Genomic DNA, 16,455 nt, shown 5'->3' with positions numbered 1-16,455 from the left:
ACTGAGTTTCCCCAAGCCCTTCATTTTGAACACTGCTGAACTTTTAGTGGTTTGGTTTCTCATACGCTGCGTCTGCCAATATTTAAGACAATAATTTGTGTAAGTCACCGTTATCTCTGAACCACTTACACGATGACAGTCATGACCGGGCTGGAACTTGTGATTATTTCTATTAGGGTTGAATGTTTGTTTACATTTTTAAAATATTCCCCAAAAAATGAATGAAAAATAAAAGAAAAATCCAAAGTGACAAATTACTTGCTTTGTTTAAATTGTCAATGACACAAACGTATTCCCTTTAAAGTTATTAAAAAACGTAGATATTCAGTTTGAGAAGGTGGAACTTCCTTGAATAAACTTCATCCATAATCATTTTTACAACAGCAATTGTTGAGGCTGTAAATCATTATAAGTTGGGGTTAACCACATTGCTGCTGATGATATAAAATGTTTATTTTAAATAGATGCCTCTTTAATGGTTTAGGCTTCTGATATTAAAGTAATTTTTCATTTTTTTTTTCAATTCATTGGAGATGGTTCAATTCAATTCCATTTACACTTTAGGTTGAATTTGTGCTCTTTTTAACATTTAATGTCGATTATAAATGCATTCAGTCGTTCAATCGACAATTTAATATTTTTTTGAACTAAAAAATAACTGGCAGATTAACTCTGTTAGGTGCAGACCTAAATTGAATGAACAATTTTTTGCAGAAACAAAAAATCTCTGGAGTTGTAATTATATCCCTCAATAATCACATTATATCTTACAGTTGTTGGTTTGCAACACCAACAACTGTTCAACAGTTGGACGACTCCCTGTTGGTTTAGCTGTGGTGTTTAATATCGGCCACCAGGTGGCGCTGTTGATAAAGATAGTTGATACTTAGAGGTAACTGGGTCCACATTCGACTCAGAAATCACACAACCGTTTGAAAAGTTTATTTCTACCATACACAAACTGTACAACACAGCGCATATCTGTTTATTATGAAATAGTAAAAGTAATAGGAAGTTTCAATTTACAAACTACTCCAACTGAAAAAAGCATTACATTTTAATGTAAAAGAAAAGAAAATACAATACAATTTCATATCTTACTAATATCGTTCCACAAAAAAGCATTTCACATTACAAAACATCAAATACTAACAGGGAAAAAAATAAATATTATTCACAAAACTTCCTGAGTGAACAATGTGTGGTATAGGAGTCAAACATAAATTATAAATTATAAATTATAAATAAAGGATTGTTAGGGTTAAAGGATGTGATTCAGTTTTTAAAAGATTTAAGTTCTTTAAAACATATTGAGTATTTGGATAAAATAGGGTCCTACTTTTCTGTAATTTGGCTCTTTTGCTGTTACATTTTTTTGTTTTTTCGAACATGTCCTAGGCTTTCTGTCTTTGAAATTGAAAAACCTATTGGTGGCAAATGAATCACTATGTAAAATAATCCCCGGGCACTGACCTAATATAAAATTGAGACACATGTAGTACAAAAACACTACTGCAGTTTCCTTTTTCCTGCATTTTGTTGAAGCCAAGGGCAATATGGTGAACACAAAATACAAAATAATCCAAATACAAAAGTGCAATTGATGCAAACAAACAACTGATTAGCCAACAACTATCACGGGTGTATGATTTCTGTTCTTTTTTCTTCTCCTTTTTGCATTAAATGATTGAAATTGAAACCAGAGTCGTAGTGGTAGTCAGCTCGGTTTTGAAATAGCTACTATTGGAATCTGCCCCAAGCATTGCGAGAATACTCAAACTGTAAGACTGGTTGAAATGTTAAGGCTTGTAAGCAGTGTAAAATAAAACAGGAGTTGGCGTCTTCTTTTTTCTTTTTTTTTTTATTCACTCCATCTCCCCCCCCCCCCCCCCCCCCCCCCCCCATCCCCCCGCTCTCCATGCTAGAGAAAGTTCAAATCGACACCAGACTTTTCAATCTCAGTCATGATATTTCAAAACCTGACTCTGAGATTACAGCTACTGAGACAACAGTATTTAAACAGTCATCAGGAACATTTCCTCCTATGAAAATAATTGAACTGTATATTAAATTAGACACCATCCACATAATATTGTCCTACCACAAAACATAGTACTCGTATATTTTTATGGATTCATATACATTTAGGCACATACTATATGCACACTCCAAAGTGTGTGCACTGAAGGCAGTTTTATATCTATACTTAAAAAAAAAAAAGACATCTTGAGAAAGTGGATTTACGTTGCTCTCTTCTTGTGGCACCGTATGCAAAGCAGAATCCGACATCCAGTTCACTGACTGATGATGCATTTTAACTCAGTGTTGCCTCGTGGTTGCATTCAGCTCTTATTGGTGGAAAAAGGTACAGTACAGTTGCATTGCATTTTTTTTTTTTTGATCATTTTTTTTCTTGCCATACATTCAGTTTCCAATAAAGAAAAGCAGAAGCAATACTTAAAAATACTGATGCTTTAGTCCTTTTGGTGGGTGTTTACTTTGAAAGGGGATCCAACTTATGGTCTCATAATAATATAACATTTTCAACACTAGATGGCGAAAGTATGCCATGAAATTGGAATGTGCTTCTATGTAATTTACAATGTGCAGAAAGTCAAACAGATTTCTCAATTATTAAGCATTTACAATTTTAGAAATAAATAAAAATCAACAAAATAAATACACTGATAAACCGATATAAGAATAAATAGCGATAATATAAGAATGACATGAACACGTACAGATTGAAATCAAGCAAAACCATACAAAATAATTAAGTGCAAGAGGGGTAAAAATCTCACCAAGATAAACATATCAAGTGAATGCAGAAACAGTAAAAGCATTACAAATCTGGCTGGTAATTTTCTCAGTGCAGTGTATTTACCGGGAAATGCCAAACACATTTCCAAAAGCCTCGTCTTATACATGCATCCAAACCAGCACTCTTCAGTAAAATAGAGCTATCTAGTGCCATTATCCCAAGTCAAAGAAACCTCTTGGTAGCTCTACAGCTTAAACATGGATGCCCTTAATAGCCTGTTTGATATTATCCAAGAGGGCCTTGCACTCCGGAGAGTATTCATGCTCCGAGTTGTTGTACATATCAGTTAATGTGTTCACATAGGCTTCAAAATTATGCTCACTGATGGGTCCCTGCAACAAAAACATGTTTGACTATTAGTGAAAACAGCACAGCAGAAATGACAATTTATAGAAAATGAGATTTCGTCCAGGACAGGTTAGATATAATGAGTTGTAGTGGAGTCTGTGGTCAAGGCTTACTGTACCATTTGAGGCAGCTGAATGTCTGTTAGACTGTTAATGAGAGCTTGGCTTAGGCGGGCAAGTTCTTTCAGGAGGCTGTCGTTGTGCTGTTCGATCATCTTGTTCTCCTCTTCAATTGTCTTCAGGTTACATTCCATAGACGAGATCTGCTTTCGGGTACAAAACAAAAAAAACAAACAAAAAAAAGGCTTCGTCAAATTAAGCCTTCGAAGGGCTCGAGCTGCTCTCCTTAAAATAAACTTGTGAGAGTAAATATTTACCTGGGTTTGGAGTTGCATCATGTCTGCTTCGATTTTCATGTTGGATTCATTCAGTTCCTTAATTTCATGATCCAAATGTTGAATGTCCTCTTTGTTTTCAACACCTGAGTTAACGGGAATTCAATTTAACCTATTTAAACTAAAAATATTGGTATTTTGCATGGAATTGTAAATGTAGCTACAAAATCCTTGAGCAGTTTAATACATTAATAATACGGAGATATATATCTTACCGCTACTGGCTTTCACTTTTATAGTCATCATCTCTTCTTCTGAGTGCTTTTTCTTTATGCTCTGTGCATTCAGTGGACAACCCGACAAGCTAGTTCAGCAGGTCATAAATCACAGTTTTAGTTGTTGAAGTGTCACACAACTTAAGCATCAACACAGTAAGAACGCAACATGTTGTCCAGCAGTATTGTTTAAAATGGAGGACAGACGACCTCACCTTCTGTGAGTGGCAAACACATTATTGGCATGTCCGAGGCCATTGCAGCCAGGCAAAGGACAATGGGGTAGCTCCTGTTTATTGGCCTTCCAAGCAAAGGGCAGCCCATTGACGGACGACTCCTTCTGTCTTTTGGCAGCAAGTGGACAACTGCCTGCACTGCGGTGGGATGTGTATTTTCCAGATATATGGCCTTGTCCATCACATCCAATTACGGGACACCTAGCAGAAAGACAAGCAAAGACTCATACGTGTTAGAAATCCATACGCTGCTGATTCACACTGGGGAAATGTGACAATCATTTAATTACATTTCTACAAACCAAATAAATATATTTTACTGCAAAAACAAAGAAAAAGAGCCGCAAACTGCACAAAATGTTAAAATATATTGAAACGACATCATCCTCTGAGATTATTAAACAAACAAACAAAAAAAATCTCTCTTTCAATAACCAGACCGGAAGATATGTTTACCATTAAGTTGATTAATCCAGCCAAATGCTGATTAAAAATAAAGTCGCCAAAACTAGAAATGAACTCAAATGATCGCATTAACCGTAAGTTCCTAATCCCCTGAAACTTGAGTTCGAGCGAATGTTTTGTTCGGCGCATACATTTCGAGGTGACTGATATTTGTGCTTGAAAAGCTGAATATCACTAAGAGTTTGTCAGTTGCATTTTCAGCCCTTTTTTCTGCAGGTCAGTAATGGAGTGACATGAATTACGGATAATTGTCATGTATCCCCTTGTGCGAAAGAATGTAATTTGGAGGTGGCTCACCCTTTCCCTTATTGATAAAGGTGAAAGGTCACCTGAGATGATACAAATGGCACACATGCTGTGGAGTGCTGCTGCAAAAAGCCTGTTTCAGCATTTTGTTACTGTTTCAGCGCAGCAGCACTTAGAGGACAAAACAACACCAGTCCCATTACTTACATCTACCACAGGTAGGTAGTTTGATGCAAGGCACTGGGACAATGGAGCTATGCCATATGGCCCACTATTTACAATAATCTAGGCACATTTGCTACCCTCCCCCTGTGTCTCCCTCTCTCTAAATGTGTATGAGATCTATTCCAGTCTAATTCCTAAGCTCGTGCCCTTACATTAGTAATTAAAAAGCAAAAAAAAAAAAAAAAAATCCGTGTCCAGATGTAGAAGTAAACAAACATATATCTGACTTTGGATTTAGACTGCAAATCAATTACATTAGTTTTTTTCCTAATAACACTTTCACAGACAACGATTACACTGCAAATGAGTGGAGTGGCACCAGATTGGGCAATTCCCCATTTTCTTAGTATACTATAATTATGAAGAAAGCACTCAGTGAACAGTGATAAGCAAGATATTCCATTCAGAAAATAGGAAAACACAAAAAGCCTGAAAAAAAAAAATCCCACAAAACATGCTGCTAATCCTTAGAAAATAATTCACTAATGTTACGTCAGGAGAAGTATTATTTTCTTTGTTTAACTTAATGGCCTCCAGGTATAAAGCCCCGGGCACAAAAGCATGACACATTTTCACTCTTGTTTCATTTTAGAAACAAAAACAGACAGAATAGGATGAGGAAAAAAAAAAAATCTCTTACTTAAGCTCTTGCTCATCTTTGTCATCCTTGTTTGGTGTGAGCTTCAAACCTCCCTTTCTGGCACGTGGACATCCTGACAAGCTACAAATGATTGGAGACAGTATGGGTTAACATGAAGGAAATCTTTCGGCATCTATGAGGATTGTGGCGCTTGAGAAAATCTACAGTCAATGTACAAACAGGAATAAAATAAAGATTAAAAGTTTTCCGTCAGACTGTTATTAAAAAGCCCTGTTAACTTGATTTTAAAGTAATAAATTCATTATCTACTTAATTTTAATTTGTTTGTACAATGTCCGTTTTCGGTTGCACATTTGATCAATTGCAAACAAGTTAATAGGTAGAAACTTTATTCTAGAAGTTGTGCTAGCATGTCGTAAACAGATCCTTTGCTGCAAAGTTGTACTAGAACTGCAGACATATATAATTTGTATATTAAAATGATGAATAAAAAGGATGCCAACAAAATCAATAAAAACAAGAACTCAACAAATTCAGCATGTTTGCAGAATTAAGTGAGACTTTCACCATCTGTCTGAATGTCATGCATCTGAAAAATGTATTTCATGCTCAGTTGCAGTGATTTTTCTCTGCTACCTCCTGTGTGAAGCATAGTTCCCAGTCACATGTCCAGATCCATCACAACCAGGTGTTGGGCACCTGCAGGTTGAGAGACACAGAGACCAGGTGTTTTTTACAGCAAAAAGACTGTGAGCAGAGCAGTGGATTCATGCTAATATGTGGAAAAGTAGCACAAATTGCAAAAAAAAAAACAACTTGATGTGGCGAACAGAGAAATTGTGCATAATGTGTAGTAGAAAGGAACGAATGCCCTAAGCTGAGGCCTAGTTTAATGTGAAAATCCTTTAGCAGCAATAACAGTTTTCAAAACACATACTTTAGTTCCTGAGAGTTGGCTGCCATCAGTGATTTGAGTGTTTTGTCAGCCAGGGGACATCCAGACACACTAGAGAGGATAAAGAGCTAACAGTCATTTTAATGCACCCTTTGATCACAGCTGAATTAAATAATCTTAATACAATGTCTCAATGCATATTTATACAAAATTATTTAAAAAAAAAACACACACAATACCACTTCCCCCTCATGAGAAAGCTTTTACCTGTCACCCATGTGAAAGAAATGACTGAATCTAACTGTACAAGCTATGTGACAAGTTTTCAACCGTAATAATTAACACAATTAAACAATCAGCACTGTTTCCCTTGTCTATATATCTGCTGCCTGGTGCTAATGGCTGTGTAAATAATGACAGTACCTGCGATGTGATGCATAATTTCCCGTCACATGGCCACTGCCGTCACAGCCGGGAGTGGGACAGCTGCAGGGGAACACGAAAAACATTTCATACACAGATTACTCCACTTCCAACTGACTTTGCCAAGCTTGAATCGAATCTTTCTTTTAGACTTGAGAACCTTTTTAAGGGCAATAATGCGAAGAAAAAGAAAAAAATAAGAGTTAGTACAGCGGGAAGTTTAGTAGAAATTCACTGTTTGAATGCTCAACATTCAGTTTGATATTATCTCTGAATGTCACTGAGGGAATCGGAGGGGGTGCTGTGACTGAGGGAACTAGTGGATCCTACTTTTCTCATGGCGTGATTCTCAAGAGGAAACCCAACAGAGCATGCACTCTAACTACAAGAGTCAAGAGTTGTAAGCTTGTACAGGACATATAGGGAGGAAACTCACTTTCATATTTCTTCTCCACATGAACCTGCAGACATACCAGTTACAATCATACGTAACACAGCGAGTTTCATTTGTCCGTTTTGACTCACTTCTACCAAACTGTCCTAGCAAAACAAAGGTTTGGAGGCACTTTATTCTAAGTACTGACCATCTGCCACTAAAAGGGAAGCTCCCATTATGCACAGCTGACTGAAGATGCCTGGAGATGTTCAACTCTTTAGGAACGTACCTCAAAAGCTCTTTCTTTGAATCTCGCAATAGCAGCTTGGTTTTCGAGCTCATCATGCTGCCATCTCCTTGATAGTGCTGCTCGTCCAAAGAGACCTGATCATAATCCTCCTGCGGAAGAAGAAAAGATAAAAGCGTGGTCTTAATTGTCCTGAATATCAGACCTGAACTCCGTCTGCAATGGCCTAAAAGTGAATAATTAATGAAAAGCCCTGTGTAATAGTAAAAGTCAAGGCCCCGGGGTTGGTGTGCAAGGCAAAGATATTATGCTTAAGGATTCTGTTACTGTAGAGAACCGTACATTCATTAAAAGTCATATTTTCCATATGTTGTTTATGATGAGTATATATATATATATATATATATATATATATATATATATATATATCTTTGATGTTTGGATTTCCTCTTTGCCCCAATGACATAAAAGCAGTTCAAATGTGATAACTCCTGATATAAACTACAAAAGAGTAGCACCTGTGTAACCAAGAAAACATGTAAAGCCCAGATTAAATCAGGCCCCTGGGTAAACACTGATACATGGAGACTAGACTAACACCACGTTCCTGAGTGTAAATGTGTTTGACATATCACAGATCTGAAGCTTTTCCAGAATTTGCTGTAAATGTTCTAATTGGGTGCAAACAACATTCGAGATATCTGAATTGTGACCCTGGATATTTTTAGACTTTTGTCTCCCACAAAATAAATCCATAAAGAGATGTTAACGTTATTCTCTGACTTCTTTCCTAATGTCTTTATTTTGTTATCAACGCTCTGTAGCTCTGGAATTTGACGCTGAACTTCCTTTTCACAATCTTACATTTGCATTTGATTATTTTCTTAATGTTTTACAAAGTTTTTCTACCTCTTTGTCCTGTAAAACATGTGCTTTGCTGAAGTTGACAGGGATGGCGCTCTCCCAGCTGTCTCTCTCACAAAGTGGCTGGTAGAAGGCGGGGCTGATGAGAACGCTCCCACCTTTGGCCACAGTGGACTCAGGAGGAGACAGCAAGTCTTCTGAAGGTGTCTTTGTCTGAGCTTTTACATTTTCTTTGCATTTCTTCATGCTTAAGTCCAGGGTTCCATTTTCATCCACTTCTATAAGCATGTCCTAAAGGAAAATAATATCATTGCAAAAATGAATAAAAATAGAAACTATTTTCTAATTACACTAAAATGATTGTTAATGAAACAATGAAATATCTCATTAATATGAGAGAGATATGGAAAACTGAAAAATGAATCGAAATGCGAAGCAAACAAACAATGTGTTTAAATAAAACTTACGGTGGTTATCTCACACTAGACAAAGTACCAAACTAAGGCAGCATTAATTCTGCTGAACACAAAAAAATAATCACTGGTGTGTAGTTTTTTTTTTTTAGTGACAGCTGTGTCATCTGTTTTCTAGGACACACAACCAAGATGGCAGCTGGGGTGGGGTGGGGTGGGGTGGGGTGGGGAAGTGTGCGTGCGGTTGGTGGGGGCTACTGGTTGGTTTTAGGTCATCGTTATAATAGCAAAAATTGAAAAGCTTAATGTGGCATAAGTTTCCCCACTGACAGATGTGTTTGTCGTTTTTGCACTGAAATGCAATAGCATGATGACTTATGGCAGTTTTGTGGTATTAAAAGTTTTACGTCATTAAATACTAAAATCCTTTGCCCTGAATGGAACTAATTATTTAGCGCATATGTTTCATTAAAGCCTATACATCATTATTATTTTTTTTTTTTTTTTGGTAACAAAGGAGAAGCCTTTCAAATTAATTAAAGGGGATAATTTTCACGAACATTGGTTGTGGCTGTCCACTTTAATTATCAAGCTATTGGATGATATGTGTACCAAATTAAAATAACACCAGGGTAAAACTAAAGGATGCGCAAGACTTTACAGATTCGATTTTTTTTTTTTTTTTTGTGATTTTGTTTAGGTTTAAATTTTTTTAGGCTCTTATTGCTTAATGAATTATACCATTTTCAGCCACGAATACTGTTAAAGAAGTAAAATCAGCTTGTTTTCGCTTTAAAAGTGTGTGTGTGTGTGTGTGATATTTCAACGTGTAACATACATATGCAGATAAGTTAAGGCATCCAACCACATATAACACTCTAAATATGGCCCCTTTTTTCCGACTTGAAAGCTGTTCTTTATTTTGTTCGTTTCTCCAAGACAACTAAGCTGTAAATGAGAACAGATGATTAACTTGCTAACACTGTTTTATTCATTCAGTGGGCTGGTACCTGGTACAGGGCCACGTTCTCAGCTCAACAAGCTGGGAGACAAGGATCTGTGCTGTGTAGGTGTGGAAACCTTGAATCATCTACAGTACAGTGAGCACGTATGTAACCCACAGAATGTGATCAATATTAATCATGAAGTGAGTTTGAAAAAAGTTGAACACAATGCCGGGTTGGAAATAAAGACGGCAGAATTTTGGATCCGAGGAGTTTGGATCTTGTGTGAATTAAACTTTTCAGATGTTAACTCCTTTAGCTGATTGGCTTAATCCGTTAAAATGCTTTTAAAGACTATCTGGTGTAGACACACAGCCTATGCTGGATCATATAACTAAGCAAAATATCCTCTGCCATCTGCAGCGGGCAAGATGCATTTTCAGACAACAGTTCAGGATTTTTACATGCCAGCTGATGTCAAAACTAAATACAATACCACATGTTTCACAAAAACATAGACGAGCAGTTGTAACTGGGGAAGAAGGCTAATTGTACTTCTTCTTTTGATGTAAGGACACAAATTTTCATTTGTTTACATTAAAGCTTTATGGAGTGGACACCTCCTTGTTTTTCTGCCACCACAGAGCCAATCTCCCTTTGCCAAAATCTGCCTTTTGATGTCTTCTCTTTTTATACACAAATCAGAGTTCCTTTAAAATGACCACATTAAATACCTTTTCAAGTGGTCTAATTTGATTACCTTTGTGGAGGTTGCCAAGGGCCGGCCAGCAACAGCCTCCATGTTCTTCCGGTAGCGAGTTGAGAGGTTAAGGATGGCGGCGGTCGCTGCCGCGCCTTGGAGACTGTCTTCTTTTTTGAATTGACTCGGTGGGCTGTGCTGACCAGAGGTGGGCAGGCGGCCACCTGGTGCACTAAGGAAGCCAGGATACTGCTGAGGTGCTAAAAGATTGAATTAAAATTTTTAGTTTAAAGTTTAGTTACTGAGACAGATGAAAAAAGCAGATTGTGAGTTAAATTTAGTCGCTGTCAGCACCAACCACTGATAAATGAAGGTAAACATTATTCATACATCCATCCATAAAACACAAAGGCGTTTGCCACATTTAGCGAGATTCCGACATCGTATCATACAAGTGTCTTCATTTTTCTGCTTAAATATAATATATGAAACTCACAATCAGGGAAATGTGAAATTTCCTGGTCCTGGTTGGTCCCTATCAGAGGCTGCTTCCCGAAGACCTGCGCATCAAAGCTGGCGTAATCAAAGCGGATTCTGCTGTACTTGTCCATGTCTTTTGTGAGGCTCGTTTGTAAAGCTGTTACCGGATGAGAGAGCCTGTAGTTCAGCTGGTTCATCTCAAACTTCTTTAACAAGCCAATGGCTCTACAGGGAGACAAATAGATAAATATATAAATATACATAAATATATATATATTACTGTGTTAAACCTGTGAAATAAGATGCCTGACAAGTGCATTTTAAGCAGTTAAGTATAGACATTGTTCTAAACCATTCAGGGATGCCAGTGCTTTTGTACACATAGAGTCTGGGATCTGATGTGTGTTGTAGATCCACGGCCAGGTTGCCAGACTAATTAATATAGTAGGAGTGGGCATCCTGCCCATGATATATCCACAGGGAACAAAGAGTTCTGCTCTTTTATCATCTCTAATAGAGAGGAACTCACAGGACCAGAAAGCTTTGCTTGTTTCTGCTTGGAAAGCTCCAAATAGACGGCTTCCTGTTGGGACCAGCGAATAAAAATATCCCACACTCTCCTCCGCAATAAAAGTTATTATCACTTTTTTGCATAACCTCAGTCAGGCTTTCACAACTTTCAGTCCACCACAGAGCTGAATGTGATTTCTGGGTGCTAGTTGTAATTATTTTCCTGCACACGTGACCACATTGAGAGCAGTGCAAATCCCTAATGTTATCTGGCATTATACCTCGGTGAGCGGTCAGGTGTTTGTCTGGATTTCAGACCGTCGTCCTGAGGTTTGGAGACTTTCACCGCCGCAGCGATGGGGCAGCCTGAGAGACTGGTTGGGGAGGAAATCAAACACATTAGCCCAACACTGTAACTCATCTATGAACAGGGTACAGATTTTCTAATGGCTTTCTCCCGCCGATGTACCTCCGGTGGGTGCTACGGTTGCTGTTGACATGGCCTCTTCCTGTGCACCCAGGTGTAGGGCACTTGAGGACGTTCTCATGCATGGCCAGGACTGGAGGGGATGAGGACACAGAGAGCAGATACTGTAAACATGTCCATGTGAGACAGCAGCAAGCAGAAAGACTGTTAGGTGGCATATACATCCATATAATGAGCATTGTGGAAATAAAACATCCTGAGATTATAGATTAAATGATGACTGTTTGTTACATTGGAGCCAGCAGAGGGGAGATCCTACAGAGACCGTGTGAGCAGGAAAAAAAGCAAAAGGCTTTCTTACTGTGAGGAATGCTGTAATGTGGATGAAATGTAAATAGCTTAGTGCAAAGAGGAGCGTAACAAGACAGCTGATTATATTCTTCAAAACAAACGCGTCGTTAAAGGTCCGCTCTGTATCCTTAGAAACTTCTTTTCTGTCCATATTCTCCAATTAGTTTGTTGGAGTTGTCTATTTATTTTTGAATACTGCGTTAGCCATGGCCCTTTGATTTGCAAACACTGCCTCCAGTCTAAGAGCATGCGCTTTTTTGAAAAAGTTAATTACTTTTTCTGTTCCTTTTGTAACATTACTGTTTAATGTTGAACGTTGAGTTATATTGAAATGACTTAACAATCGCCAGTGTGGGGGGGCTGGTGGTGGAAAGGATTCAAAAGTCACACATTAGGAAAAAGGAAAAAAAGGGGGGAAAAAAATCCTTTAAGTTTATTTGAAAAGTTTCATGCACATTTTTGAATTGAACTACATGTGTAAGCAGCTCTTTCTTGTGTTTGGACGCTAAGAGGATTTCAATTACTGTGGTTGATTGCAAATCCCAAAACTGGAAGTTGCAGTATGCATTACCCATTTTTTGCTCGATGCATACACGTAACTGCTCGTGCCACTTACTCTCAGGAGGAACTCGGACTTTATGAGGACAGCCGGACAAACTCCTGTGATGCGGATACAGGCCGGTCACGTGACCAGTGCCATCGCAGCCAGGAGTTGGACACTTCACGTCCTTTTTATCTGTCCTCGGAGAATCTGTAGACCCAATAAAAAGAGGTTTTGCAATAAATCTACAACCACTGTACTGCTCCTTAAACATAAGGTGCCCTGTCTGTCTTCATTTGCAGAAAAAGGACTTGTACTATTCACATAATGTACATAGACAGTAGGTGAACAGATTAAAATAGCATGCAAACAGAGACACTTTTTTAACAAAAATGCATCTATTAATCTGTCATTTTAGTTAAGGCTGCAGTTCAACACAGAGCATTCACTTCTTAATGCCCCTCCATCCAAAGATTACATCTAGGATTACACATTTAGCCACAGTCATTTGAAGAATTAGAGGGAAACATGAGAGGTATTTTAGGAGGATTTAAGACTTATGGTCATGGTTAAATATCCAGTTGATTCCTATCAAAATCCAATATTCTGAGTAGTAGCAATTTCATCGGAATTTTTTTTTTGTTCTTCTTTATTTTAGTTTGTTTATTTATTACTTCACTTGTTGCCAACTGTTTTTTTGTACGTAAGAGGATTTCCTCCCTCTGATTCCCCCTCTTGGGTTGGCTTCTTTTATTGCTTTTAATGTTTTTTGAGCATCTGAATTATCTGATTTATTCTAGATGAAGGTATATTTGTGAAAATGACTTGTTCCCGTACTGATCGCTTTTCATCTTCAGTTTACATTGGTTGCTTTTTTTCCCCTTGACAAGTACCTTTTCCTCCATGATAGTTGGTTCTGCTGTCAATTTCCATCATCCTGTGGTGCCTCCTCTCATTGGACATCTGCTCCATGAGGAATCGGTCCATCTCCCTGTAGGCATGGTGCAGGACCTGTCTTTGCTCTGTCTGCAGAGCTATAGCCTGCTCCAGAAGGCTCAGGTTCACCCTCCCTCGGCTCATGTCAAGGCCCCTCTCATGAAGGCCTAATGCCCAGCCATCTAACCGAGGGGGCCTCTCCACCTCTGTCTCCCCCTCACTGTCCTCCTCTGGGGGGAGCGCCCTGTATCGTAAAGCCTCAGCCTGAAAAATACTCGCCCTACTGAGAAGACCACCTAGTTCTGGCTCTTCTTTAACGAGACTGTTCCTGCCTGAAAGGTCGGCAGAGACCACGGAGGGGCTGCAGCCTAAGCCGTTCACCTTGACAGAAAGAGAAAGAGGCTCCCACTCAGCTTCCCTCATGTGTCCGTATGGACTTTGTGGCGACGATGTGCCACTCATTCTGTCTTGACTTTGGTCTTTTTCTTCTTCATTATTAAGAAGCTCCTCATCATCTTCATCTAGTAGGGGTTCAGATGTGTCCGGCTCACACTGTGGGGAGCCATCAGATGTAACTTCTGACCATCCGAGAGAATCACTGGACTTCGCTGCTGTATCATGGCAGCCATTTATGTTGGAAACTGCAATCATCATATTTAGGTTTCCATCTAAAACAAAAAGAAAAAACGTATTATTCTCCGTGTAAAGTGTTTTTAAGACCAGCCATATTGTGACCCCTCGGTCTCTTGCAGAATAAGAACTGCATGTCACCGGTAATCTTCTCCAAATCCTTTTAAGGTTTTAGGTTTTGTGTTACTTTCTATGAATAATATCTTGAGAAAAACATGTTTTTGTTACCATCCACAGGATTTATAAGACATGTTGAAATAGAAATAAGATTTCCTACCAATTTTGTCGAGTATATTTTAGATTACATATATGACCCTTCTTTCTGATGGTTAAACATGAAATCTGAGGATGAAGAACACAATTATTTTATTCTACCTCTGTGTTTCCAACTAGAGAAGCAACCAGAAAAAGATTTAGGACACGATTATAGAGGGATTTACAGTGCGTTGGACAGTGAACATCAGTTTTTTTAATTAGTTGTGTGTATTTTTAAATGCAAGCTAAGCAGCAACACGTTGTCATCTGCAAAAATCGGTTTTTAAAACACGTAGTTGTTGTTTGTAGTGATAAGAACAAGTTAATGGAAGAGAATTCCTAAAAAAAAAAAACAGATGGAGTAAACAAAACCAAAAAAAAACACGAAAGAGGAAAATGTCTGCGAGCTGCTGCTGTCTACGTGGCAGAATGTGGTTTTTGGAGAAGCCGGCCACACACCTCAATGTAAATTATGACAATAATTTGTATTAGATAAAAGCAAACTAAAACCGATGCACAGCAGTCAACAGTTACCATGTACTGTAAGTGAGCGATTTACTTAGTAAGCATGAGATAAAATAGCTGAGAATAATTTTCATTTTTAATTTACATATTTCATTCAAAGTGTTCAAGTCAGCCACGTTAACCACACCTATTATTTCAGTGTAAAACACTGAACCAGAAAAGGATTTAATATAAAATGATTTATTATAAAGAAAAACATTTTGCATAGCACATTCAATATGACAATGATGTTTCTCCCAAACTGAACCAATTTGGCTTTTTTTAAACAGTTGTGGTTGTGATAACTTATATGTTCCATTTTACCAATAACCACGATTTAGAGTATTTCCTGAGAATGAAGTGTTTCCTCATAATTTGTACACTTATTTGGTGTAATCTTCAGCTTATTTTGCAGAGTGCTCTCAGTTTGTAATTTGCATCGACCTCTGACCCACCATCTTTTAGAAGACATTCAGAAAATCTGATCACATGTATAGAAAGCCACAAGACTGTGTGTAGCCTCGGGCACTGAGCCTCTGATCAGCACAGGAGACAAAGAGGGTTAGGGTTATCCCTCAAAATGCATCTGAAACACTTTATTAACGCCACTGATTATTTTAAGTCAGGTCAGTGATTAAGAATGGAGCACTATCATCTGGATGGATTCAACACAATCTCTCTTCATCCCGCAAAACCAGTAAAACTTATGCTCGATTAAGGCTCTTTGGACTGCCAGGGGTTATTACTTTGAGTAGGCTGAACTGTAGCTTTATATCCTTTTTAGTGGCTAGACATCTGAGACTGGACCAAAAGTAGGATTCAGTGGCTTGATAAGACAGATAGAGATGGATTGCGAGAATTAGATCCTATACAGGCATTATCACACAGCTACCACTTATTAATGGGAGCAGCACAAACACATAATCCTTATCAAAAGAGCTTTAATATATGAGAGAAATTATGAAGCACTAATACACAAAAGGTAAATGAGTGAGTTTGTACTTTATTGTCTGCACTGGAATTTGACACGTCTGCTTTCATGTGCATTTTTGCTCGGGCAACATTACAACATGTTACTAACTGTTCCCTGCTGTGAAAAATATTTGAAAAGAGGTGTCTAAAGACGAACCCTGTTGAATGAAAAATTAAAGCCAGTTTACATTTATGAGGCGAGCAACAAGGGTTTTGTTTTTCATCCAGATGGACTCCCAGGCCTGACACAGCCGCATACAGTCAGACAAGCACACAGACACACACAGAGAAGTGCAGTGAAAAAAAAAAAGGAAAGAGATGGAGGAAAAAAACTTGGATCCCTCCGGTGGTTTGTGTGTTGGAACAGGTGAACAGTTTGTACTCCAGAATAGCCATTACCAGCACTCTGCAGCAGGGCTGCAGTTGGCTGGAGTTG

The 16,455-nt window shown here is 38.2% G+C and overlaps 1 protein-coding gene across 4 annotated transcripts in view; it reads right to left on the bottom strand.

Annotated features, from left to right (window-relative positions):
• Positions 1-1,895: 1,895 nt before the first annotated feature.
• Positions 1,896-16,455, bottom strand: part of st18 (ST18 C2H2C-type zinc finger transcription factor) — a 38,544-nt gene continuing 23,984 nt past the window's right edge. For 3 of the 4 annotated variants that reach the window (XM_067475261.1, XM_067475263.1, XM_067475264.1), the window contains 17 exons: positions 13,616-14,326; positions 12,798-12,932; positions 11,873-11,963; positions 11,685-11,777; positions 10,910-11,118; positions 10,474-10,673; positions 8,402-8,647; positions 7,535-7,644; positions 6,870-6,932; positions 6,489-6,557; positions 6,188-6,250; positions 5,591-5,671; positions 3,994-4,215; positions 3,779-3,867; positions 3,546-3,649; positions 3,288-3,434; positions 1,896-3,153 (listed from right to left, as the gene is read on the bottom strand). In XM_067475261.1, coding sequence (XP_067331362.1) covers positions 3,013-3,153; positions 3,288-3,434; positions 3,546-3,649; positions 3,779-3,867; positions 3,994-4,215; positions 5,591-5,671; positions 6,188-6,250; positions 6,489-6,557; positions 6,870-6,932; positions 7,535-7,644; positions 8,402-8,647; positions 10,474-10,673; positions 10,910-11,118; positions 11,685-11,777; positions 11,873-11,963; positions 12,798-12,932; positions 13,616-14,326 — 2,774 coding nt within the window. In that variant the 3' untranslated portion in view covers positions 1,896-3,012. The remainder of the gene's footprint in view (positions 3,154-3,287; positions 3,435-3,545; positions 3,650-3,778; positions 3,868-3,993; positions 4,216-5,590; positions 5,672-6,187; positions 6,251-6,488; positions 6,558-6,869; positions 6,933-7,534; positions 7,645-8,401; positions 8,648-10,473; positions 10,674-10,909; positions 11,119-11,684; positions 11,778-11,872; positions 11,964-12,797; positions 12,933-13,615; positions 14,327-16,455) is intronic. The other variant, XM_067475262.1, reaches the window with a different exon arrangement.

This window comes from Channa argus, chromosome 14 (genome assembly GCF_033026475.1).
Source record: "Channa argus isolate prfri chromosome 14, Channa argus male v1.0, whole genome shotgun sequence".
NCBI classification, from domain to species: domain Eukaryota; kingdom Metazoa; phylum Chordata; class Actinopteri; order Anabantiformes; family Channidae; genus Channa; species Channa argus.
This window is presented reverse-complemented; position numbering and strand designations above follow the sequence as displayed.